The sequence below is a fragment of the Pristiophorus japonicus genome, chromosome 13 (genome assembly GCF_044704955.1).
Source record: "Pristiophorus japonicus isolate sPriJap1 chromosome 13, sPriJap1.hap1, whole genome shotgun sequence".
NCBI classification, from domain to species: Eukaryota; Metazoa; Chordata; class Chondrichthyes; family Pristiophoridae; genus Pristiophorus; species Pristiophorus japonicus.
The window spans coordinates 82932911-82960066 of NC_091989.1; the positions used below are offsets into that span (position 1 = coordinate 82932911).

General features: G+C 50.8%; 1 protein-coding gene across 2 annotated transcripts in view; it reads right to left on the bottom strand.

Annotated features, from left to right (window-relative positions):
• The window catches only part of ccdc102a (coiled-coil domain containing 102A), a 447664-nt gene that overhangs the window by 47338 nt on the left and 373170 nt on the right, over positions 1 to 27156 (bottom strand). For both annotated transcript variants that reach the window (XM_070897719.1, XM_070897718.1), the window contains 2 exons: positions 22291 to 22461; positions 11423 to 11526 (listed from right to left, as the gene is read on the bottom strand). In XM_070897719.1, the coding sequence (XP_070753820.1) occupies positions 11423 to 11526; positions 22291 to 22461 (275 nt within the window). The remainder of the gene's footprint in view (positions 1 to 11422; positions 11527 to 22290; positions 22462 to 27156) is intronic.

Sequence of the window (27156 nt, forward strand, 5' to 3'; positions counted from 1 at the left end):
CTCACCACTTCCTGGCCCTCTGTTGACCCGTGTAGAACCGATACCTCGCCATCAAAATGCTTTCCTTAGGATTTTGGTGCTCCCGGACCAGCGTACACAATTCTTCATAGGATTTAGTTGTTGGTTTTACCGGAGCTAGAAGATTCTTCATGAGACCATAGGTTGTTGCCCCACAGACGGTAAGGAAGATCGCCCTTCGTTTGGTGGCGTTCTCATCCCCTTCCAGCTCGTTGGCCACAAAGTATTGGTCAAGTCTCTCCACGAAGGCGTCCCAATCGTCCCCTTCTGAGAACTTCTCCAGGATACCAACTGTTCTTTGCATTTTCGCGCCGTCATTCGTTACCTCGTCGTCAATTCATATGCTCATAATAAAGGATGAAACAATGAGCAAGTGTGACCTTAGCTCCTTTTATAAGACTCCAGAGTGCAGATACCTCGTGGGTGAACTGCTTATATACCATGCTCCCAAGGGATGCTGGGATCCCTTGGGACTCAACAGGTAGGTGGTGGTGTGATACAGGTTGCCAAGGGTTAAATACATAACAGGATGCAAGCATGGAAGTGGAGTTGACAGTCGAGCAATACTACTGCTTTAATCAGCTGTACCCAGGGAATGTGGCCCTCCCCACTACCCATCACTGTACCCAGAGACTGTGCCCCCCCTCCCCATCCATCACTGTACCCAGAGACTGTGCCCCCCCTCCCCACTACCCATCACTGTACCCAGAGACTGTGCCCCCCCTCCCCACTACCCATCACTGTACCCAGAGACTGTGCCCCCCCTCCCCATCCATCACTGTACCCAGAGACTGTGCCCCCCCTCCCCACTACCCATCACTGTACCCAGAGACTGTGCCCCCCCTCCCCATCCATCACTGTACCCAGAGACTGTGCCCCCCTCCCCACTACCCATCACTGTACCCAGAGACTGTGCCCCCCCTCCCCATCCATCACTGTACCCAGAGACTGTGCCCCCCTCCCCACTACCCATCACTGTACCCAGAGACTGTGCCCACCCTCCCCATCCATCACTGTACCCAGAGACTGTGCCCCCCTCCCCACTACCCATCACTGTACCCAGAGACTGTGCCCCCCTCCCCACTACCCATCACTGTACCCAGAGACTGCGCCCACCCTCCCCACTACCCATTACTGTACCCAGAGACTGTGCCCCCCTCCCCACTACCCATCACTGTACCCAGAGACTGTGCCCACCCTCCCCATCCATCACTGTACCCAGAGACTGTGCCCCCCTCCCCACTACCCATCACTGTACCCAGAGACTGTGCCCCCCCTCCCCATCCATCACTGTACCCAGAGACTGTGCCCCCCTCCCCACTACCCATCACTGTACCCAGAGACTGTGCCCCCCTCCCCATCCATCACTGTACCCAGGGACTGTGTCCGTCCACCCCCCCCCGACCACCCACCCACACATCACTGTATCACTGATCTGAAAAAACTGAGATACGCAGGCTAATAATAGCTGAAGTTACATTGCAAATCTGGCCATATGACAAGCAGACATCCCGACAGTATACCCAGTGGCAGTACACAGCAGTAAGGAAGAGGTTAGGTATCGTCCGAAGGTCTCTAAGAGGGAGCTGTGGACTGAGATTCAGGGTCAGGGCTCTCTGCTCGATAGCATTCTTACGAACACAAAGTAAACACAGGTCATTAGAGGTTACAAATCTTTCTTTGATATTTGTAACGTGAAGCTATGATGCAAAGGTATTAAAAAGTTTTTACCCTTACAATCAACAAAACAGGACATCCATTGGTCAGTAATAAGTTCAGCATTACATCAGAAAGTGTATTTACCAAAGAGATGTATAGATTTCACATTGCCAGCCTCACAAACCAGCAAGATGATTAGCAAGGCCGCATTGTATGGGGAGAGTGCAGATGTAATATTATGAATAGTTTTGTGTAACGGGTTCAATTATCTGGGGGAGGAGGGAAGACCCAAGCGCGAAAAGCATTAGTGTTTCCATTTAGTCATGGAATAGAGTGCTGGGTTTATTGTGAGGGTTTATGGTTTGCTTTAGAGAGGTAATGAGACAGGATCTGCGCAATGTCACGTTTTTATTTGTCTTGTTTCAGTCACTGCTCTGAACTTGCCTGCTGGTGACTCAGTGTAACTCTCTGGGAGTTGTGCAATATGGAACAGCTTTCCAGTCAGGAGGTAAACAGTGGCTGGACTCACGATGGGATTCACCTCATTCAGCCTATCATGTGCTTAATGTCCCGTGTATACCTGGAGTCTCAGCACTGATTAATGTGTACATAACCGTGTATACCTGGAGTCTCAGCACTGATTAATGTGTACATAACCGTGTATACCTGGAGTCTCAGCTCTGATTAATGTGTCCATAACTGTGTATACCTGGAGTCTCAGCACTGATTAATGTGTCCATAACTGTGTATACCTGGAGTCTCTGATTAATGTGTACATAACCGTGTATACCTGGAGTCTCAGCACTGATTAATGTGTCCATAACCGTGTATACCTGGAATCCAAGCACTGATTAATGTGTCCATAACAGTGTATACCTGGAGTCTCAGCACTGATTAATGTGTCCATAATCGTGTATACCTGGAGTCTCAGCACTGATTAATGTGTCCATAACCGTGTATACCTGGAGTCTCTGATTAATGTGTACATAACCGTGTATACCTGGAGTCTCAGCACTGATTAATGTGTCCATAACCGTGTATATCTGGAGTCTCAGCACTGATTAATGTGTCCATAAACGTGTATACCTGGAGTCTCTGATTAATGTGTACATAACCATGTATACCTGGAGTCTCAGCACTGATTAAGTATATAAGAAATAGGAGCAGGAGTCGGGCATTTGGCCCCTCGAGCCTGCTCCATCATTCAATAAGATCATGGCTGATCTGATCATGGACTCAGTTCCACTTCCCTGCCCGATCCCCATAACCCTTTACTCCCTTATCACTCAAAAATCTGTCTATCTCCACCTTAATATATTCAATGACCCAGCCTCCACAGCTCTATGGGGCAGAGAATTCCACAGATTTACAACTGTCGAGAAGAAATTCCTCCTCATCTCAGTTTTAATTGGGCGGCCCTTATTCTGAGATTATGTCCCGTAGTTTTGGTTTCCCCTATGAGTGGAAATATCCTCTCTGCATCCACCTTGTCGAGCCCCCTCATTATCTTATATGTTTCGATAAGATCACCTCGCATTCTTCTGAACTCCAATGACTATAGGCCCAACATACTCAACCTATCTTCATAAGACAACCCCCTCATCTCCAGAATCAACCTCGTGAACCTTCTCTGAACAGCCTCCAATGCAAGTATATCCTTCCTTAAATACGGAGACCAAAACTGTACGCAGTACTCCAGGTGTGGCCTCACCAATACTCTGTACAGTTGTAGCAGGACTTCTCTGCTTTTATACTCTATCCCCCTTGTAATAAAGGCCAACATTCCATTTGCCTTCCTGATTACTTGCTGTACCTGCATACTAACTTTTTGTGTTTCATGCACAAGGACTCCCAGGTCCTTCTGTACTGCAGCACTTTGTAATTTTTCTCCATTTAAATTATAATTTGATTTTCTACTTTTTCTGCCAAAGTGGACAACCTCATATTTTCCCAAATTACACTCCATCTGCCAAATTTCTGCCCACTCACTGCCTATGGGCTAGATTTTCCATTATTTTTGCATGCATACTGCCCACTTAATGTCTATTTTAACGCTGAAATGAAGTATAACGCCCATATGTCGCCCATTTAGTCACAAAATGGAAAGTAACGCCCATTTCTCGGTCACTTATCACCGAGCGTTTTTTATCGGCATGTATGTAATGCCGATAAAAAATAATACTGCCCGCCCACCATTTTGGGGCGGAAAGATGAGAATAGAAACATAGAAAATAGGTGCAGGAGTAGGTCATTCAGCCCTTCGAGCTGCACCACCATTCAATAAGATCATGGCTGATCATTCACCTCAGTACCCCTTTCCTGTTTTCTCTCCATACCCCTTGATCCCTTTAGCTGCAAGGGCCATTTCTAACTCCCCCTTGAATATGGGTGAAACCAATGCCCATAATATCGCCAGCATTACTTTTGGCACGTAATTAACGCCGAGATTTAATAATACCGCCCGGCCACTGTTTTCTGTCGTAAAGATTACATTTGCCGAAACTAACATCCAGAAAATCGCCCAGTGTTACTTTCGGTACCTCGCATACATTTCGCCGACAATATTGCTCGCCGAAAAAAACGCTGTGAAAAAGTTGCTCTGACCTGAACTAATGGCAGCGCTATGGACGCCATTTTCTAAATAGCAGATCGCTTCATTTAAAAGGCTGCTTCAATTTCGGGGGAGTTTGGATGTACTCTGGAGGTATTTGGAGGTGATGTGAATATCTGAACAAACATCTTTTCATACTGTGGATGATTGGAATTTACTTGGTGTCTCAGTGGGGACATTCATTCTTTGTGATCAATCGTTGGAAAACAGATAGCTGTTGGAATGGGGCCTGTCATTTCTCACCCTCTCTTGATGACCACTCATATGCTGCAGACTCGAGACGGCAGAAGTTACACTCGACAGCATCATGTGTCCAATGTAAGACGTGACAGACTGATGAGGAGGACCAGACATTACACCTCCCAGAAATACAGCGAGAAGCAGTCTTACCTCAACTTGTGCGACATCACCTGCTTTAGGAGACTGCGCTTCCACAAAGAGGCTATCAGTGAGATATGCCAGCCTGCCAGCACCATCAGGACTGCACTGTCCGTAGAGGTCAAGATCACCGCGGCACTGTTGTTCTACATATCGTGTTCCTTTCAGGCCTCAGCTGGCGACATGTGCACTGTATCTCAGCATGTCACACATTGCTGCATTCGACAGGTTACTGAAGCACTATACGCATGCAGGAGGGACTTTATCAGCTTCCCTATGACCATGGAGGCTCAGACTGAGAGAGCTTTAGGATTCTACCGAATTGCAAACATCCCCAAGGTGCAGGGAGCAATAGACTGTACGCACATTGCAATGCAGGCACCTTTTCAGGATGCAGAGGTTGTTAGGAACCACAAGGGATTCCACTTCCTGAATGTGCAACTCGTTGTCGACCACCAGCAAATTATTATGGCAGTGAATGCTAAATTTACGGGCAGCATCCATGATGTTTACATCCTGCGTGAGATCACTGTATCTGACTTGTTTACCAGTCAGCCACAAGGTCAATGCTGGATGCTTGGTGACAAAGGATATGAAACCCACACCGAAGCCGAGAGGCGATACAACGAGAGCCACAAATCCACACGCAATATCGTCGAGTAAACCATTGGAGTGCTTAAGCAGTGCTTTAGATGCCTGGACCACTCAGGAGGTGAGCTCCAATACCACCCTGAGCAAGTAGCTCAATTCGTGGTGATGTACTGCATGCTGTACAACTTGGCTATCAGGAGGGGACAAGAATTGCCAGAAGGGGCTGACGATCCACTTCAGGCAGGAGCTCATCAATAAACACTTTGCTTGAAACAATGTTGGTGTTATTTACAAAGCTGACACACTGCTGGATGTGCAGATCATACTTCAATGGTGGGCATCACCTTGGTGACGGTTAAAGTTTAAGTTGATTCAAGTTAAGTGTAATTATACCCTTTCATGTTAAGGAATCACCAGTGTGTAATGGTGCAGCTATCTGAGACAATGCGCAACAAGGTTATGTTAAATAAAAAACATTTAATTTGACCATTCGTCTGAAATCATAACTATAACTGTAAAAAACACCCCACCCCATCCCCGCCCCAGCCCACAACAAATTTATCACATTTACATCATTACAATGTTCCCCATTTCCAGCAAAACAGAACACAAAGGCAAACCAACAAGGTAGCCCCCTCGCCCCTTGCCCCGACCCTCCCACCAAAATAGCAGCAGCGACCTAAAAATATGCCCCAGACAACACCTGCGGCCATGCACTTCACCTTCCTTCCCCCCACCCCCGCCCCTCCCCGCTTCTCCTCCCCACCTCTACCCCTTCCCCTCCTAACTCCAAGCCACCTGGCCGAGGGGCTCCTCAGACGATGCTGCATTGGTGGGGGAGGGGGGGTGACGGCAGAACCGATGTTCGGACGGGCATGGGAGAGGATGGTCCCGAGGTGGGAACGTGCTCCGAGCCAGAAGCAAGATGTTGTTGCTGGCTCTCATGTGTCGTTGGCAATGGGGGTACGGCACCTTGGGGTGCAGTGCTGCGCTCTGGCACCACTGGGAGCCCTCTGCCAGTAGTGTTCCTGGCTAACAGCTCTAGGGCCTCCTCCATCCATTCCATGTTATATATTATTTGTTGGACAAAAACTCGGTGCCAACTACCTTCTTGGTGCTTAGTAGGCTTTTTGCTGCTGGTGAATCTCTCTCATGCATCCCACAACAGCCACACATCCACACACGCTTTCAGCCCCTCTCTGCTCCCTCGCTCTCTCTGTCTCCTCTTCTGCGCATGTAATGATGACCTTCTGACCTCCTGCCACGTTGCCATGCCGTTGCTATGGTCGGTGACACTTTATGGCAGAAGGTCAAAACATTTAACGCCATCGCCCATTTCAGATCGCTCGCAATAACGGCCATTTTTAAAAATGGAAAATTAGGATTTTGGGATTGGGCGATAATCCGGCGATCTCAAAACCCATATTTACAGCCCACGCTGGAAATAATGCCCATTTTTGGCCAATTTGCACAAAAGTGGAAAGTCTAGCCCATATATATCTCTGCAGATTATTTGTGTCCTCCTCACAATTTGCTTTCCCACCCATCTTGGCTACATTACACTCGGTCCCTTCATCCAAGTCATTAATATAGACTGTAAATCGTTGAGGACCCAGCACCGATCCTTGCGGCACCCCACTATTTGCCAACTGGAAAATAACCCATTTATCCCGACTCTCTGCTTTCTGTTAAAGTGTCCATACCCCATGTATACCTGGAGTCTCAGCACTGATTAATGTGTCCATAACCGTGTATACCTGGAGTCTCAGCACTGATTAATGTGTCCATACCCCATGTATACCTGGAGTCTCAGCACTGATTAATGTGTCCATACCCCATGTATACCTGGAGTCTCAGCACTGATTAATGTGTCCATACCCCATGTATACCTGGAGTCTCAGCACTGATTAATGTGTCCATAACCGTGTATACCTGGAGTCTCAGCACTGATTAATGTGTCCATAACCGTGTATATCTGGAGTCTCAGCACTGATTAATGTGTCCATAACCGTGTATACCTGGAGTCTCTGATTAATGTGACCATAACCGTGTATACCTGGAGTCTCAGCACTGATTAATGTGTCCATAACCGTGTATACCTGGAGTCTCAGCACTGATTAATGTGTCCATAACCGTGTATATCTGGAGTCTCAGCACTGATTAATGTGACCATTACCGTGTATACCTGGAGTCTCAGCACTGATTAATGTGTCCATAACTGTGTATACCTGGAGTCTCAGTACTGATTAATGTGTCCATAACCTTGTATACCTGGAGTCTCAGCACTGATTAATGTGTCCATAACCGTGTATACCTGGAGTCTCAGCACTGATTAATGTGTCCATAACCGTATATACCTGGAGTCTCTGATTAATGTGTCCATAACCGTGTATACCTGGAGTCTCAGCACTGATTAATGTGACCTTAACTGTGTATACCTGGAGTCTCAGCACTGATTAATGTGTCCATAACCGTGTATACCTGGAGTCTCTGATTAATGTGTCCATAACCGTGTATACCTGGAGTCTCTGATTAATGTGACCATAACTGTGTATACCTGGAGTCTCAGCACTGATTAATGTGTCCATAACCGTGTATATCTGGAGTCTCAGCACTGATTAATGTGACCATTACCGTGTATACCTGGAGTCTCAGCACTGATTAATGTGTCCATAACCGTATATACCTGAGTCTCAGCACTGATTAATGTGTCCATAACCATGTATACCTGCTGCTCCCTCTAGTAATGGTCGTCGGGGTGACAACCACTGCTCAACAACTCCCACCTTCTACCATCGGCAACTTTATACCCTCAACCTCCCCCCTCCCATTGTCTGAACTTCCCCTAGTCCTAATAGACCCTAATAGGGGGTCTTAAACACTTAAATCCTTACTCCAACCCCAACCCTGCGAATCCCACAAGTTCGGGCCTACCTCAGGCTTCCCACCACATCACCCATCGGCAATGACGGCTGGGCCTCCTGCAGCGACGACCTGGACCTGGCGATCGGGCCTTCAGCATCCCTCCAGCGGCGGCAGATGGGCCTCTCCTCCACGATGGCTGGACCTCCTGCAGCAACAGGCGACGTCCTCCTCAATGGCGACCAAGTCCTCCTCTCCTACAACGGCGGTTGGCCTTCCCTCTTCCTTCAGCGATGACTGGACCTTTCCTTCCCCACTGATGACCCGGCCTCTTCTCCACCTCCAATACGTGGTGAGTTCCATGGCTGTGACCACCCCCTGCCCTCCCACCCTGAACCCCGATGGGCCACTAACTCTCTCAATGCCTGTCCCCAACCAGGCCTCGGATCATCTACCACCAAGGGCGCTACTCAGCGCCGAGCCTGCGGCCAACATCTCGCCGTAGGCAACTAGGCTCATCCAGCAGTGCCTGGTCTCCAGTCATCTTGGACCCCCATGCCACTGGACCAAGACCTCACTCAGCTAAGCCCGTGTGATAGCTGGTGTGCAACGACCACCCCACGTTAAAAAAACTCACGCACAGGCATCTTCCACTCCTCTAACATGATCTTCGAGACCTGGAACATTAGGACCCTCATGGTCAACTCCCACAGCGACAGGCCGGAACACCATATTGCCATTGTTGCCCGGGAACTCAGACGTTTTGACATCGACATCGCTGCCCGAAGCGAGACCCGACGGGCAGGGGAAGGCCAACTCAAGGAACAAGATGGAGGTTACGCCTTCTTCTGGAAAGGGAAACAAGAGGCAGAACGCCACCTCCACGGAGTCGGCTTCGCCATCAAAAATGAGCTGGTCGGCCGGCTCAAAGACTCCCCCTGCGGGTCTAACGAACGCCTCATTACTCTTCAACTGACCTTATCCCGGAACCAATGTGCCAGAGTCATCAGTACATCCAACACTCGATGCAACGGATGAGACCAAAGAGGATTTTTACTCCAACCTCGAAAGATCCCTGTCCTGCGTCCCCGCGGGCGACAAACTGATCCCCCTCGGCAGGGACACAGACCTCTGGGGGGCGTGATTGGCAGAGAGGGGGTAGGGAAAGCCAACTCCAGCGATACCCTACTCCTGACAAAATGTCTAGAGCATGAACTTGCAATCATCAACACTTTGTTCCGCCAGAGGGACAAATACAAGGCATCGTGGCAACATCCTCGCTCCAAACACTGGCACCTGCTCAACTATGTCATCGTCCGAGCCAGGGATCACAAGGATGTGCGCATCATCCGTGCCATGACAGGAGCTGACGACTGCTGGACAGACCATCGTCTAATCCGATTCATCACTAACATTAACATTGCCCCAAAACGGAGGGGGCAGCAGAAGCAGTGCCACAAAAAAGTCAATGCCGGGGCACTTAAAGACCCAACTAAGAGAGCCCTATACAGCCAGCGCCTCACAGCTAACCTGGCATGCCTTGATGACCCTGAGATGCAGAATGCCCACAGCGCTTGGTCTGCCCTCCAGGCCTCCATAACCAGTGTCTGCAAGGAGACGCTCGGTCACTCAACCAGGAAACACCAGGACTGGTTTGATGAGAATGATCAGGAGATCCAAGAGCTAATAGATCACAAGCACAGGGCATTTCTGAGCCTGAGACAACAACCCAACGCGGGATCAGCAAAGCAGCATTACAGACGGCTCAAGGCTGAGATCCAACAAAAAACCCAGGACCTAAAGAACAGGTGGTGGATGGAGAAAGCACAGGAGATTCAGCAGCTGGCTGACAGCCATGGTGTGCGAGGATTCTTCATCGCAGTCAAGGCCACCTACGGTCCAAACTCCCAAGGCCTCATCCCACTGCTGGCCAGGAATGGGGAAACACCAGAACAACACAAGCAATAACTCGCATCAAGGGCACCGAGGCAATCAGGGCCCGCTGGAAAGAGCACTTCGAAGATCTCCTCAATCGAGACTATGCCTTTGACTCAAGTGTTCTTGACTCCATTCCGCAGCATGCCACCCACCACCCCCTCAGTGAAACCCCAAACACGGCACAAGGTAGAAAAAGCCATAAGATAGCTTAAGAACAACAAGGCTACAGGAGTGGATGGAATCACTATAGGTGCGAATACATGACCTCATCTCTCTCATCTGGAGGGAGGAGAGCATGCCGGGAGATCTCAGAGATGCAGTGATCGTGACCATCTTTAAAAAAGGGGACAAGTCAGACTGCGGCAACTACAGAGGAATCTCCCTGTTATCAGCCACTGGGAAAGTCGTCGCTAGAGTCCTCCTCAACCGTTTTTTCCCCGTGGCTGAGGAGCTCCTCCCGGAGTCGCAGTGCGGATTTCGTCCCCCACGGGGCACAACGGACATGATTTTTGCAGCGCGACAGCTGCAGGAAAAATACAGGGAGCAGCGCCAGCCCTTATACATGGCCTTCTTCAACCTTACAAAGGCCTTTGACACTGTCAACCACGAGGGTCTATGGAGCGTCCTCCTCCATTTCGGATGCCCCACAAAAGTTCGTCACCATCCACCTGCTCCACGACAACATGCAGGCCGTGATCCTTACCAACGGATCCATTACAGACACAATCCACGTCCGGGTCAAACAGGGCTGCGTCATCGCCCCAACCCTCTTCTCAATCTTCCTCGCTGCCATGATCCACCTCACAATCAACAAGCTCCCCGCTGGAGTGGAACTAAACTATAGAACAGTGGGAACCTGTTCAACCTGCGCCATCTCCAGGCCAGGTCCAAGACCACCCCAACCTCTGTCGTTGAGCTACAGTACGCGAACGACGCCTTAGTCTGCGCACATACAGAGGCTGCACTCCAAGTCATAGTCAACGTAGTTATTGTGGAAGCAAGTCATCCTCAATCGAGGGACCTCCTATGATGATACCTGGAGTCTCAGCACTGATGAATGTGTCCATAACCGTGTATACCTGGAGTCTCAGCACTGATTAATGTGTCCATAGCCGTGTATACCTGGAGTCTCAGCACTGATTAATGTGTACACAGTACAGCTATCACTATATTCACGTGCTGATTAATGTGTCCATAACCGTATATACCTGGAGTCTCAGCACTGATTAATGTGTCCACAACCGTGTATACCTGGAGTCTCAGCACTGATTAATGTGTCCATAACCGTGTATACCTGGAGTCTCAGCACTGATTAATGTGTACAAACACAGTACAGCTATCACCATATTCACGTGCTCTACCTACCTGGTCTGTAGGTGCTCCAGCTGCACCTGCTGGTTCTCTGACTGCTCTGTTTGCTCATCCAACGATCGCTGCAGCCTCCTGGCCTGGTTGTGAGCCTCATCCAGCTGAAATGCACAAAGAGTCGAGGGTTCAAGCGGGCTTCTCCCAATTTGCATATACGTTGGTGAGGCCTACAAGAGGCCCAGCAGTTGCAGGGAGCAGTGGCAGTGATGCACATAGGTACCAACGATATAGGTAAAAAACAGGATGAGGTTCTACGAGATGAATTTAGGGAGCTAGGAGCTAAATTAAAAAGTAGGCGTGAGTCCGGGGATCGGCAGAGGACTATAAAGGCCCAGCTTGTGCAGCTACAGGGAGAAGGCAAAAAAGAAGTAGAAAGAAAACGAAAGGTGACGTCATAGCCAAGGGGGTAAGTGATTGACTGGTGATTGGTAAGTAGTTTTTCTTTTTCTTTTTATAGCAGTAAGTAACATTTTAACATTGTTGTTGCCAATTTAAGTGTATCTAAGGGTTAAGTCATGGCAGGACAGCTTGGACACGTGTTATGCTCCTCCTGTACCATGTGGGAAGTCAGGGACGCTTCCAGTGTGCAGGAAGTGCATCCGCCTCCAGCTCCTGATGGACCGCATTGCGGCGCTGGAGCTGCGGGTGGATTCACTCTGGAGCATCCACGATGCTTAGATTGACACAAATAGCACGTTTAGTGAGTTGGTCACACCACAAGTAAAGGGTACACAGCCAGATAGTTAATGGGTGACCAACAGGAAGAGCAGTGCAAGGAAGGTAGTGCAGGGGTCCCCTGCGGTCATCCCCCTGCAAAACAGATACACCGTTTTGGGTACTGTTGAGGGGAATGACTCATCAGGGGAGGGCAGCAGCAGCCAAGTTCATGGCACCGTGGCTGGCTCTGCTGCACAGGAGGGCAGGAAAAAGAGTGGGACAGTTATAGTGATAGGGGATTCGATTGTAAGGGGAATAGATAGGCGTTTCTGCGGCCGCAACCGAGACTCCAGGAAGGTATGTTGCCTCCCTGATGCAAAGGTCAAGGATGTCTCGGAGCGGGTGCAGGACATTCTGAAAAGGGAGGGTGAACAGCCAGTTGTCGTGGTGCATATAGGTACCAATGACATAGGTAAAAAACGGAATGAGGTCCTACGAGACGAACTTAGGGAGCTAGGAGTTAAATTAAAAAGTAGGACCTCAAAAGTAGTAATCTCATGATTGCTACCAGTGCCACATGCTACTCAGAGTAGGAATCGCAGGACAGCTCAGATGAATACGTGGCTTGAGGAGTGGTGCAAAAGGGAGGGATTCAAATTCCTGGGATATTGGAACCGGTTCTGGGGGAGGTGGGACCAATACAAACCGGACGGTCTGCACCTGGGCAGGACCGGAACCAATGTCCTCGGGGGAGTGTTTGCTCGTACTGTTGGGGAGGAGTTAAACTAATATGGCAGGGGGATGGGAACCTATGCAGGGAGACAGAGGGGAATAAAATGGAGTCAGAAGCAAAATATAGACAGGAGAATAGTAAAAGTGGAGGGCACAGAAACCCAAGGCAAAAAACAAGAAGGACCACATTACAGCAAAATTCTAAAGGGACAAAGTATGTTAAAAAAACAAGCGTGAAGGCTTTGTGCCTCAATGTGAGGAGTATTCGTAATAAGGTGGATGAATTAACTGCGCAGATAGCAGTTAACGGATACGATGTGATTGGCATCACGGAGACATGGCTCCAGGGTGACCAAGGCTGGGAACGCAACATCCAAGGGTATTTAGCATTTAGGAAGGATAGGCAGAGGAAAAGGAGGCGGGGTGGCATTGCTGGTTAAAGAGGACATTAATGCAATATTAAGGAGGGACATTAGCCTGGATGATGTGGAATCGGTATGGGTGGAGCTGCGGAATTCCAAAGGGCAGAAAACGCTAGTGGGAGTTGTGTACAGACCACCAAACAGTAGTAGTGAGGTTGGGGACAGCATCAAACAAGAAATTAGGGATGTGTGCAACAAAGGTACAGCAGTAATCATGGTCGACTTTAATCTACATATAGATTGGGCTAACCTAACTGGTAGCAATGCGGTGGAGGGGGATTTCCTGGAGTGTATTAGGGATGATTTTCTAGACCAATATGTCGAAGAACCAACCAGGAAGCTGGCCATCTTAGACTGGGTGATGTGTAATGAGAAAGGACTAATTAGCAATCTTGTTGTCCGAGGCCCCTTGGGGAAGAATTCCTTATTAAGATGGAGAGCAACAAAGTTAATTCAGAAACTAGGGTCCTGAACTTAAGGACAGGTAACTTCGATGTTATGAGGCGTGAATTGGCGAGAATGCACTGGCAAAGGATACTTACAGGGCTGACGGTGGATAAGCAATGGCAAACATTTAAAGATCACATGGATGAACTTCAGCAATTGTTCATCCCTGTCTGGAGTAAAAATAAAAATGGGAAGGTGGCTCAACCATGGCTAACAAAGGAAATTAAGGATAGTGTTAAAGCCAAGGAAGAGGCATATATTTGGCTAGAAAAAGCAACAAACTTGAGGACTGGGAGAAATTTAAAATTCAACAGAGGAGGACTAAGGGTTTAATTAGGAGGCGGGAAATAGAGTATGGAAGCTTGCAGGGAATATAAAAACTGACTGCAAAAGCTTCTATAAATATGTGAAGAGAAAAAGACTAGTGAAGACAAATGTAGGTCCCTTGCAGTCGGATTCAGGTGAATTTATAATGGGGAACAAAGAAATGGCAGACCAATTGAACCAATACTTCGGTTCTGTCTTCACAAAGGAAGATACAAATAACCTTCTGAAGGTACCAGGGGACAGTGGGTCTAGTGAGAAGGAGGAACTGAAGGATATCCTTATTAGGCGGGAAATTGTGTTAGGGAAATTGATGGGATTGAAGTCCGATAAATCCCCGGGGCCTGATAATCTGCATCCCAGAGTACTCAAGGAAGTGGCCCTAGAAATAGTGGATGCATTGGTGATCATTTTCCAACAGTCTATCGACTCTGGATCAGTTCCTATGCACTGGAGGCTAGCTAATGAAACACCACTTTTTAAAAAAGGAGGGAGAGAGAAAACGGGTAATTATAGACTGGTTAGCCTGACATCAGTCGTGGGGAAAATGTTAGAATCAATCATTAGGGATGAAATAGCAGCGCATTTGGAAAGCAGTGACAGGATCGGATCAAGTCAGCATCGATTTATGAAAGGGAAATCATGCTTGACGAATCTTCTGGAATTTTTTGAGGATGTAGCAAGCAGAGTGGACAAGGGAGAACCAGTGGATGTGGTGTATTTGGACTTTCAAAAGGCTTTTGACAAGGTCCCGCACAAGAGATTGGTGTGCAAAATCAAAGCACATGGTATTGGGGGTAATATACTGATGTGGATAGGGAACTGGTTGGCAGACAGGAAGCAGAGAGTCGGGATAAATGGGTCCTTTTCAGAATGGCATGCAGTGACTAGTGGAGTGCCACAGGGCTCAATGCTGGGATCCCAGCTCGTTACAATGTACATTAACGATTTAGATGAAGGAATAGAGTGTAATATCTCCAAGTTTGCGGATGACACTAAATTGGGTGGTGGTGTGAGCTGTGAGGAGGACGCTAAGAGGCTGCAGGGTGATTTGGATAGGTTAGGTGAGTGGGCAAATGCATGGCAGATGCAGTATAATGTGGATAAATGTGAGGTTATCCATTTTGGGGACAAAAACACTAAGGCGAAATATTATCTGAATGGCGGCAGACTAGGAAAAGGGGAGGTGCAACGAGACCTGGGTGTCATGGTTCATCAGTCACTGAAAGTGGGCATGCAGGTACAGCAGGCAGTGAAGAAGGCAAATGGTATGTTGGCCTTCATAGCTAGGGGATTTGAATATAGAAGAAGGGCGGTCTTAATGCAGCTGTACAGGGCCTTAGTGAGGCCTCACCTGGAATATTGTGTTCAGTTTTGGTCTCCTAGTCTGAGGAAGGACGTTCTTGCTATTGAGGGAGTGCAGCGAAGGTTCACCAGATTGATTCCAGGGATGGCTGGACTGTCACATGAGGAGAGACTGGATCAACTGAGCCTTTATTTACTGGAGTTTAGAAGGATTAGAGGGGATCTCATAGAAACGTATAAGATTCTGACGGGACTGGACAGGTTAAATGCAGGAAGAACGTTCCTGATGTTGGGGAAGTCCAGAACCAGGGGACATAGTCTTAGTATAAGGGGTAGGCCATTTAGGACTGAGATGAGGAGAAACTTCTTCACTCAGAGAGTTATTAACCTGTGGAATTCCTTGCCGCAGAGAGTTGTTGATGCCAGTTCACAGGATATATTGAAGAGGGAGTTAGATATGGCCCTTACGGTTAAGGAGATCAAGGGGTATGGAGAGAAAGCAGGAAAGGGGTACTGAAGGAATGATCAGCCATGATCTTATTGAATGGCAGTGCAGGCTCGAAGGGCCTAATGGCCTACTCCTGCACCTATTTTCTATGTTTCTGTGCTTCTAAAAGTAGTAATCTCAGGATTGCGACCAGTGCCACATGCTAGTCAGAGTAGGAATCGCAGGATAGCTCAGATGAATACGTGGCTTGAGGAGTGGTGAAAAAGGGAGGGATTCAAATTCCTGGGACATTGGAACCGGACGGTCTGCACCTGGGCAGGACCGGAACCAATGTCCATGGGGGAGTGTTTCCTCGTGCAGTTGGGGAGGAGTTAAACTAACATGGCAGGGGATGGGAACCAATGCAGGGAGACAGAGGGAAATAAAATGGAGACAGAAGCAAAAGATAGAAAGGAGAATAGTAAAAGTGGAGGGCACAGAAACCCAAGGCAAAAAACAAAAAGAACCACATTACAGAAAAATTCTAAAGGGGCAAAGTGCGTTAAAAAGACAAGCCTGAAGGCTCTGTGCCTCAATGCGAGTATTCGGAATAAGGTGGATGAATTAACTGCACAGACAGCAGTTAACAGATATGATGTAATTGGCATCACGGAGACATGGCTCCAGGGTGACCAAGGCTGGGAACGCAACATCCAAGGGTATTCAACATTTAGGAAGGATAGGCAGAGAGGAAAAGGAGGCGGGGTGGTGTTGCTGGTTAAAGAGGATTTTAATGCAATAGTAAGGAGGGACATTAGCCTGGATGATGTGGAATCGGTATGGGTGGAGCTGCGGAATACCAAAGGGCAGAAAACGCTAGTGGGAGTTGTGTACAGACCACCAAACAGTAGTAGTGAGGTTGGGGACAGCATCAAACAAGAAATAAGGGATGCGTGCAATAAAGGTACAGCAGTTATCATGGGCGACTTTAATCTACATATTGATTGGGTAACCAAATTGGTAGCAATGCGGTGGAGGAGGATTTCCTGGAGTGTATTAGGGATGGTTTTCTAGACCAATATGTCGAGGAACCAACTAGAGAGCTGGCCATCCTAGACTGGGTGATGTGTAATGAGAAGGGACTAATTAGCAATCTTGTTGTGCGAGGCCCCTTGGGGAAGAGTGACCATAATATGGTAGAATTCTTTATTAAGATGGAGAGTGACACAGTTAATTCGGAAACTAGGGTCCTGAACTTAAGGAAAGGTAACTTCGATGTTATGAGGCATGAATTGGCTAGAATAGACTGGCAAAGGATACTTAAAGGGTTGACGGTGGATAAGCAATGGCAAACATTTAAAGATCACATGGATGAACTTCAGCAATTGTACATCCCTGTCTGGAGTAAAAATAAAACGGGGAAGGTGGCTCAACCGTGGCTAACAAGAGAAATTAAGGATAGTGTTAAAACCAAGGAAGAGGCATATATTTGGCTAGAAAAAGTAACAAACCTGAGGACTGGGAGAAATTTAAAATTTAACAGAGGAGGACTAAGGGTTTAAATAAGAGGAGGAAAATAGAGTACGAGGAAGCTTGCAGAGAACATAAAAACTAACTGCAAAAGCTTCTATAAATATGTGAAGAGAAAAAGATTAGTGAAGACAAATGTAGGTCCCTTGCAGTCGGATTCAGGTGAATTTATAATGGGGAACAAAGAAATGGCAGACCAATTGAACAAATACTTCGGTTCTGTCTTCACAAAGGAAGACACGAATCACCTTCCGAATGTACTAGGGAACAGTGGATCTCGTGAGAAGGAGGAACTGAGGGATATCCTTATTAGGCGGGAAATTGTGTTTGGGAAATTGATGGGATTGAAGGCCGATAAATCCCCGGGGCCTGATAGTCTGCATCCCAGAGTACTTAAGGAAGTGGCCCTAGAAATAGTGAATGCATTGGTGATCATTTTCCAACAGTCTATCGACCCGAAATCAGTTTCTATGGACTGGAGGGTAGCTAATGTAACACCACTTTTTAAAAAAAGGAGGGAGAGAGAAAACGGTTAATTATAGACCGGTTAGCCTGACATCAGTAGTGGGGAAAATGTTGGAATCAATCATTAAGGATGAAATAGCAGTGCATTTGGAAAGCAGTGACAGGATCGGTCCAAGTCAGCATGGATTTATGAAAGGGAAATCATGCTTGACGAATCTTCTGGAGTTTTTTGAGGATGTAACTAGCAGAGTGGACAAGGGAGAACCAGTGTATGTGGTGTATTTGGACTTTCAAAAGGCTTTTGACAAGGTCCCGCACAAGAGATTGGTGTGCAAAGTCAAAGCACATGGTATTGGGGGTAATGTACTGACAGGGATAGAAAACTGGTTGGCAGACAGGAAGCAGAGAGTCGGGATAAACTGGTCCTTTTCAGAATGGCAGGCAGTGACTAGTGGAGTGCCGCAGGGCTCAGTGCTGGGACCCCAGCTCTTTACAATATACATTAACGATTTGGATGAAGGAATTGAGTGTAATATCTCCAAGTTTGCAGATGACACTAAACTGGGTGGCGGTGTGAGCTGTGAGGGGGACGCTAAGAGGCTGCAGGGTCACTTGGACAGGTTAGGTGAGTGGGCAAATGCATGGCAGATGCAGTAGAATGTTGATAAATGTGAGGTTATCCATTTTGGGGGCAAAAACACGAAGGCAGAATATTATTTGAATGGCGGCAGACTAGGAAAAGGGGAGGTGCAACGAGACCTGAGTGTCATGGTTCATCAGTCATTGAAAGTTGGCGTGCAGCTACAGTAGGCGGTGAAGAAGGCAAATGGTAGGTTGGCCTTCATAGCTAGGGGATTTGAGTATAGGAACAGGGAGGTCTTACTGCTGTTGTACAGGGCCTTAGTGAGGCCTCACCTGGAATATTGTGTTCAGTTTTGGTCTCCTAATCTGAGGAAGGACGTTCTTGCTATTGAGGGAGTGCAGCGAAGGTACATCAGACTGATTCCAGGGATGGCTGGGCTGTCATATTAGGAGAGACTGGATCAACTGGGCCTTTATTCACTGGAGTTTAGAAGGATGAGAGGGGATCCCATCGAAACGTATAAGATTCTGACAGGGCTGGACAGGTTAGATGCAGGAAGAATGTTCCCGATGTTGGGGAAGTCCAGAACCAGGGGACACAGTCTTAGGATAAGGGGTAGGCCACTTAGGACTGAGATGAGGAGAAACTTCTTCACTCAGAGAGTTGTTAACCTGTGGAATTCCCTACCGCAGAGAGTTGTTGATGCCAGTTCATTGGATATATTCAAGAGGGAGTTAGATATGGCCCTTACAGCTAAGGGGATCAAGGGGTATGGAGAGAAAGCAGGAAAGGGATACTGAGGGAATGATCAGCCATAATCTTATTGAATAGTGGTGCAGGCTTGAAGGGCCAAATGGCCTACTCCCGCATCTATGTTCTATGTTTCTATGTTTCCACAGCACTGGCGAGAAAGCCCTGTCGCCTTGGGTCCCAGCTCATTCACTGACTGCTACATAAGGTAGCATAAGGTAGCACAGCATAAGACTGAGCAGGGAACAAGAACAATGATTACAGACTCTGAAAAAGGCCGCTGTGTTCAGAAGCTGGAGCTGTGGTCAGCAAAACCCAACATTACCTCACAAATCCCATATATTTTCTGCTGCACTCTGAGCCATTGCATTTCATAGACTCTGACAATACAGAAGGCCATTCCACCCATTATACGTATGCCAGCTCTGTGACAGAGCTATCCAATGAGTTCTCCCTGCCCCCACCCCGCCCCGCCCCCAGCCAGCCCCGTCCTAGCCCCACCCCACCCCAGCCCCGCCCCCAGCCAGCCCCGCCCCGCCCCCACGCGCCCCAGCTCTGCCCACACCCACGCCCCGTCCCACCCCCAGCCCCACCCCTCCCGCCCTGCCTCCCTAGCCCCCTCCTGCCGACTCTGCTCTTTATCCAATTCTCAGGATTTCCATGTGCACCAGCTCATGGTTACCTAAAATCTGACTACAGACATCAAATTCGAGCCGTTGAAGATGATGTCTTCAGCGAATGTATTAAGCAGTACACTAGGGGTAAGTGCCACCTGCACTCGGGTGTTACAGTGATCAGGGGACCATCCATAACACAGAGTGGGCAGTGGGGGCACACTGTACAACAATGAATGTTCTGCACTCACGGCCCAGACAGGGCAATCCTGCCATGGCAAGTTGTGACACTGATTTCAATACATCTGGGAATTTACCTGCTGGCATCAGAACAGAATAAACATTAGGTTGTTGTTAAAAACCCAGCTGGAAGGCTGCTGTCCTTCAGAGAAGGGGAGCTGCCGTGCTTACCTGCACTGGCCTATAGATAACTCCTGTCCCACACTACATGCCCTCGGGGCACCTAGAGATGGGTAATAAGTGCTGCACCTGCCACTGTCGCCCACATCTCACGAACAAATAAAGAAGGAAGAAAGTCCATGATTTTAAAGGTATAGGCTCAAAGGAAAAATGGAACAATTATAAACTATTACACTAAATATACAAAATTAATAAATATGTTCTCCAAAAGATGTAAACAATACAAGGAGCCCCCAATTGGATGAGCAGAATGATGAGAAGGAGTTCTGGTGTTTATTGTCGCCATCTGAATCTCTCTGAGCTTTCCCACATGCAATGGCTGTTACCACCATCTCTGCTGGACCCAGCTCACTTAGCCCGGAGTGGGGCCCAGCTCACTTAGCCTGGAGTGGGGCCCAGCTCACTTAGCCCGGAGTGGGGCCCAGCTCACTTAGCCCGGAGTGGGGCCCAGCTCACTTAGCCCGGAGTGGGGCCCAGCTCACTTAGCCCGGAGTGGGGCCCAGCTCACTTAGCCCGGAGTGGGGCCCAGCTCACTTAGCCCGGAGTGGGGCCCAGCTCACTTAGCCCGGAGTGGGGCCCAGCTCACTTAGCCCGGAGTGGGGCCCAGCTCACTTAGCCCGGAGTGGGGCCCAGCTCATTTAGCCCGGAGTGGGGCCCAGCTCACTTAGCCCGGAGTGGGGCCCAGCTCACTTAGCCCGGAGTGGGGCCCAGCTCACTTAGCCCGGAGTGGGGCCCAGCTCACTTAGCCCGGAGTGGGGCCCAGCTCACTTAGCCCGGAGTGGGCCCAGCTCACTTAGCCCGGAGTGGGGCCCAGCTCACTTAGCCCGGAGTGGGGCCCAGCTCACTTAGCCCGGAGTGGGGCCCAGCTCACTTAGCCCGGAGTGGGGCCCAGCTCACTTAGCCCGGAGTGGGGCCCAGCTCACTTAGCCCGGAGTGGGGCCCAGCTCACTTAGTCCGGAGTGGGGCCCAGCTCACTTAGCCCGGAGTGGGGCCCAGCTCACTTAGCCCGGAGTGGGGCCCAGCTCATTTAGCCAGGAGTGGGGCCCAGCTCACTTAGCCCAGAGTGGGGCCCAGCTCACTTAGCCCGGAGTGGGGCCCAGCTCACTTAGCCCAGAGTGGGGCCCAGCTCACTTAGCCCGGAGTGGGGCCCAGCTCACTTAGCCCGGAGTGGGGATGTAAGACGGGATCTTCCTGGTCCGTGTAGCTCGGCTGTTCCCGAGGACCGAGAAGAATCATGTATCTGTTAATTCCTCAGCAGGTCAAATGGGATAGGCTTGGGGTTAAACTGATTACACAAGTTACAATCACTGGCAATAACTGATGGACATCTGGCATCAGAGATTCAAATGCAGGAAAATGAGCTGCATATTATTGAAAGGGTGATGATTGGAGCAAGTTCGGTGCCCCAAGGATCTCAACAGGGGGCTGTGACCTAAGGAAGCGTGGGCGGAGAATCACCAGCAAGCTATCACTCCATCTTTGGCAATCACTCCCGCTGGGTATAGGATCACTGCATTTACCCTATTTTAAACGGATTAGTTACTGCGTTTTGATCACTAGAGAGGGGACATAGTATCAGGGAGCTGAGCCTGACTGCACACGTACAGGCAGTCTATTGAGCAATATATAGTTCACTGGGAGTTAGTCATGGGCGTGCTGCTAGACTGCTCCCATTACAATCGATAGACTGGCCTGAGGAAGGCTCCTCCACCTCAATGACCAGGCTTGCATGTGAGCAGACCTGACATGACAGGCCCTGTCAAATTAGAAGTTTGAGGGTTTCACCAAAGCATCAAGGCCTTAAAAAATATGGACAATGCGAAAGGGACTTTAAACAACAAATATTACCCAAGATTGTTGTAATGTGAGTATGCTCACAGCTTTGTGGAGCTGTTGAGTGGGAGTGGCTTAGCTCGTCACGTGATGTTCACAAGACTCAATAAAACCCCAGCCAGTTGTGTTCGGGGGATCCACGATGGGGCAGGTGGTTGTGAGCCTGGTGGATGAACTGGTAAAATGTAGTGTGATTGTTAAACCTTTGTTAATAAACCAACGTTCTTAATAGCAATGTGTTGCTATGGATTCTTGAGCAAACCATTGCACCTGCCCCTCCCTGACACGCAGCTGAGATCCTCACTGCAACACGCTCTCCCTCTCCCTCTCCAGACAGACGATACAAGGAGTCATACCTCGTCCTCAGCCAATGCCAGCTCCTTCTTTAGCTCCTCCACGCGCAGGCGCAGTTTCTTCACCTCGGCTTCGTGCTGCTCCACTCTCCTGTTGGCGTGTGCCAGCTCAGCCATCTTCTCCTGGTACTGTTTCTTCAGTTTGGCATGAATGTGCCTGAGATCTGACAACTCCTGATAAACAACAACGCACAGCACAGTCAATAATCCAACGATCGCGCAGAGCTTGAAAACCAACAAACGGCCACAGCTTAGCAGCATTGTGGCCATGCTCCTGGACTAGTAATTAGACTTAATAATCCAGAGAACGTCAGTTCAAACCCCACCACCGTTTGAGAATTTGAAGTCAGTTTAAAAATTCTGAACATAAAAAGCTGGGATAGGTAAAAGTGACCATGAAGCTGTGGGATTGTCGTAAAATCCCAACCGGTTCACTGATGTCCTTTAGGGAAGGAAACCTGCCGTCCTTGTGTTTGACTCTTAACTGCCCTCTGAAATAGCCTAGTATCAAAACGCTACAGCACTGTAAGAGCACCTTCACCACATGGACTGTAACAGTTCAAGAATAAGATCCATCACCACCTCACGGCAACTAGGGATGGGCAATAAATGCCAAGAATAAAAACAATCCAACAATTTCAGGACAGGATAGCATGTTGGTAATCTAGAAAGGGAATCTTGGGTTGAACACAAACACTTAGTTTGTTTACAATTCACCGAATGCATATTCAGCCAGTCGGTTGCTGATGAGTGATCTGCATCCTAACACCAGGAGCTGACAGTATCAAGAGCAATGCTTGTTGCTTGTTTTGGAACCAGTGCATCTCACAAGTGATAGAAAAGGTTGGTGCAATTTTACTCATCCATGACTGAAGCAGTGATTAATAGTGAAGATCTTGTGGCTTGCTATCAGTTATGCTCAGCCAGTGCCACTCACTCCCGCCCAGGGCACGCAATCTCGGCTGACACTTCAGTGCAGTACTGTGGGAGTGCTGCATTGTTGCAGGCGCTGCCTTTGGGACGAGATGTTAAAGCGAGGCCCTGTTTTCCTGGACAAGTGATGTCCAAGGTCCCATGGGAGAAGAGTATGGAATTCTCCCAGTGCCCTGACTAACACACAAAAACATCCTGTCTGGGAAGTATATCGCCGTTTCTTCATCGGCACTGGGTCACAATCCTGGAACTCCCTCCTGAACAGCGCTGTGGGAGCACCTTCACCACACAGACTGCAGCGGTTCAAGGCAGCGGCTCACCACCACCTTCTCACGGGCAGTTAGGGATGGGCAATAAATGCCGGCCTTGCCAGCGATGCCCACATCTCAAAAATGAATAAAAAACTATTCGATTACAGGCCACCTTATGACACACATCATCAAAATAATTGCTGCAAATCTGTATACCTTCAAAGAACCAGAGATTGTGCAGCACCACATGGCTCAGACTAAATCATTATCTCACGCATGTCTATTGGAGGCGAGATAAAGGCATTGAGAGCGAGGGTCAGTACCAGACTATACATCCAGAATGAGTGAGGCGTTAAAGGGGCACCATCCCGGGCAAAATCCTGCCTCCCCGTGAAACGGCGGTCATATCCTCGGTGTATGTGGGATGGCTGATCAATGTTTGGCTATTGTGGACTGCTAGAGATGCAAAAACTGCAGAAGGTACACTTGCCCATTAGGTTAGTGTCAACACCCAGTGGGTGTTTGTGAGATTCCAGCTGTACCTGGGCACCCTGGGCCCGCTTCCCGCTCCCCACCGTGTGTCACTCACTGAGGCCCCGCCCTGTGACACTCACTGACTGAGGCCCCGCCCTGTGACACTGACTGAGGGCCCGCCCTGTGACACTCACTGACTGAGGCCCCGCCCTGTGACACTCATTGACTGAGGCCCCGCACTGTGACACTGACTATGGCCCCGCCCTGTGACACTCACTGACTGAGGCCCCCCGCACTGTGACACTGACTGAGGGCCCGCCCTGTGACACTCACTGACTGAGGCCCCGCCCTGTGACACTGACTGAGGCCCCGCCCTGTGACACTCACTGACTGAGGCCCCGCCCTGTGACACTCACTGAGGCCCCGCACTGTGACACTGACTGAGGCCCCGCCCTGTGACACTGACTGAGGGCCCGCCCTGTGACACTCACTGACTGAGGCCCCCCGCACTGTGACACTGACTGAGGCCCCGCCCTGTGACACTGACTGAGGGCCCGCCCTGTGACACTCACTGACTGAGGGCCCGCCCTGTGACACTCACTGACTGAGGCCCCGCCCTGTGACACTGACTAAGGCCCCGCCCTGTGAAACTTACTGACTGAGGCCCCGCCCTATGACACTGACTGAGGCCCCGCCCCCACCCTGTGACACTAACTGAGGCCCCGCCCCCACCCTGTGACACTGACTGAGGCCCCGCCCTGTGACACTCACTGACTGAGGCCCCGCCCTGTGACACTGACTGAGGCCCCGCCCTGTGACACTGACTGAGGCCCCGCCCCCTCCCTGTGACACTGACTGAGGCCCCGCCCTGTGACACTCACTGACTGAGGCCCCGCCCTGTGACACTGACTAAGGCCCCGCCCTGTGACACTTACTGACTGAGGCCCCGCCCTGTGACAGACTGAGGCCCAGCCCTGTGACACTGACTGTGGCCCCGCCATGTGACACTGACTGAGGCCCCGACCCCGCCCTGTGACACTGACTGAGGCCCCACCCTGTGACACTCACTGACTGAGACCCCGCCCTGTGACACTCATTGACTGAGGCCCCGCCCTGTGACACTGACTAAGGCCCCGCCCTGTGACACTGACTAAGGCCCCGCCCTGTGACACTTACTGACTGAGGTCCCGCCCTGTAACACTGACTGAGGCCCCGCCCCCGCCCTGTGACACTGACTGAGGCCCCGCCCCCGCCCCCGCCCAGTGACACTCACTAAGGCCCCGCCCTGTGACACTTACTGACTGAGACCCCGCCCTGTGACACTGACTGAGGCCCCGCCCTGTGACACTGACTGAGGCCCCGCCCTGTGACACTCACTGACTGAGGCCCCGCACTGTGAAACTGACTGAGGCCCCGCCCTGTGTCACTCACTGACTGAGGCCCCGCCCTGTGACACTGACTATGGCCCCGCCCTGTGACACTCACTGACTGAGACCCCGCCCTGTGACACTGACTGAGGCCCCGTCCTGTGACACTCACTGACTGAGGCCCCGCCCTGTGACACTGACTGAGGCCCCGCCCCCGCCCTGTGACACTGACTGAGGCCCCGCCCCTGCCCTGTGACACTGACTGAGGACCCGCCCTGTGACACTGACTGAGGCCCCGCCCTGTGACACTGACTGAGGCCCCGCACTGTGACACTGACTGAGGCACCGCCCTGTGACACTGACTGAGGCCCCGCACTGTGACACTGACTGAGGCCCCGCCCCCGCCCTGTGACACTGACTGAGGCCCCGCCCCCGCCCTGTGACACTGACTGAGGCCGCGCCCTGTGACACTCACTGACTGAGGCCCCGCCCTGTGACACTGACTAAGGCCCCGCCCTGTGACACTTACTGACTGAGGCCCCGCACTGTGACACTGACTGAGGCCCCGCCCTGTGACACTGACTAAGGCCCCGCCCTGTGACACTTACTGACTGAGGCCCCGCCCTGTGACACTGACTGAGGCCCCGCCCTGTGACACTCACTGACTGAGGCCCCGCACTGTGACACTGACTGAGGCCCCGCCCCCGTCCTGTGACACTGACTGAGGCCCCGCCCCCGTCCTGTGACGCAGACTGAGGCTCCACCCTGTGACACTCACTGAGGCCCCGCCCTGTGACACTCACTGACTGAGGCCCCGCCCCCGCCCTGTGACACTGACTGAGGCCCCGCCCTGTGACACTGACTGAGGCCCCGCCCTGTGACACTCACTGACTGGGGCCCGGCCCGTGACACAGACTGAGGCTCCGCTCCTGCCCTGTGACACTGACTGAGACCCCGCCCTGTGGCACTCACTGACTGAGGTCCCGCCCCCTCGCCTGTGACACTGACTGAGGCCCCGCCCTGTGACACTGACTGAGACCCCGCCCTGTGTCACTCACTGACTGAGGCCCCGCCCTGTGACACTCACTGACTGAGGCCCCGCCCCCGCACTGTGATAATGACTGAGGCCCCGCCCTGTGCCAGTCACTGACTGAGGCCCCGCCCTGTGACACTCACTGACTGAGGCCCCGCCCTGTGACGCTGACTGAGGCCCCGCCCCCGCCCTGTGACACTGACTGAGGCCCCGCCCCCACCCTGTGACAGTGACTGAGGACCCGCCCTGTGACACTGACTGAGGCCCCACCCCCGCCCTGACACTAACTGAGGCCCCGCCCTGTGACACTCACTGACTGAGGTCCCGCCCCCTCGCCTGTGACACTGACTGAGGCCCCGCCCTGTGACACTGACTGAGACCCCGCCCTGTGACACTGACTGAGGCCCCGCCCTGTGACACTCACTGACTGAGGCCCCGCCCTGTGACGCTGACTGAGGCCCCGCCCCCACCCTGTGACACTGACTGAGGACCCGCCCTGTGACACTCACTGAGGCCCCGCCCTGTGACACTCACTGAGGCCCCGCCCTGTGACACTCTCTGACTGGGGCCCGGCCCGTGACACAGACTGAAGCCCCGCTCCTGCCCTGTGACACTGACTGAGGCCCCACCCAGTGACACTCACTGACTGAGGTCCCGCCCCCTCGCCCTGTGACACTGACGAGGCCCCGCCCTGTGACACTGACTGAGGCCCAGCCCCCGCCCTGTGACAATGACTGAGGCCCCGCCCTGTGCCAGTCACTGACTGAGGCCCCGCCCTGTGACACTGAATGAGGCCCCGCCCCCGCCCTGT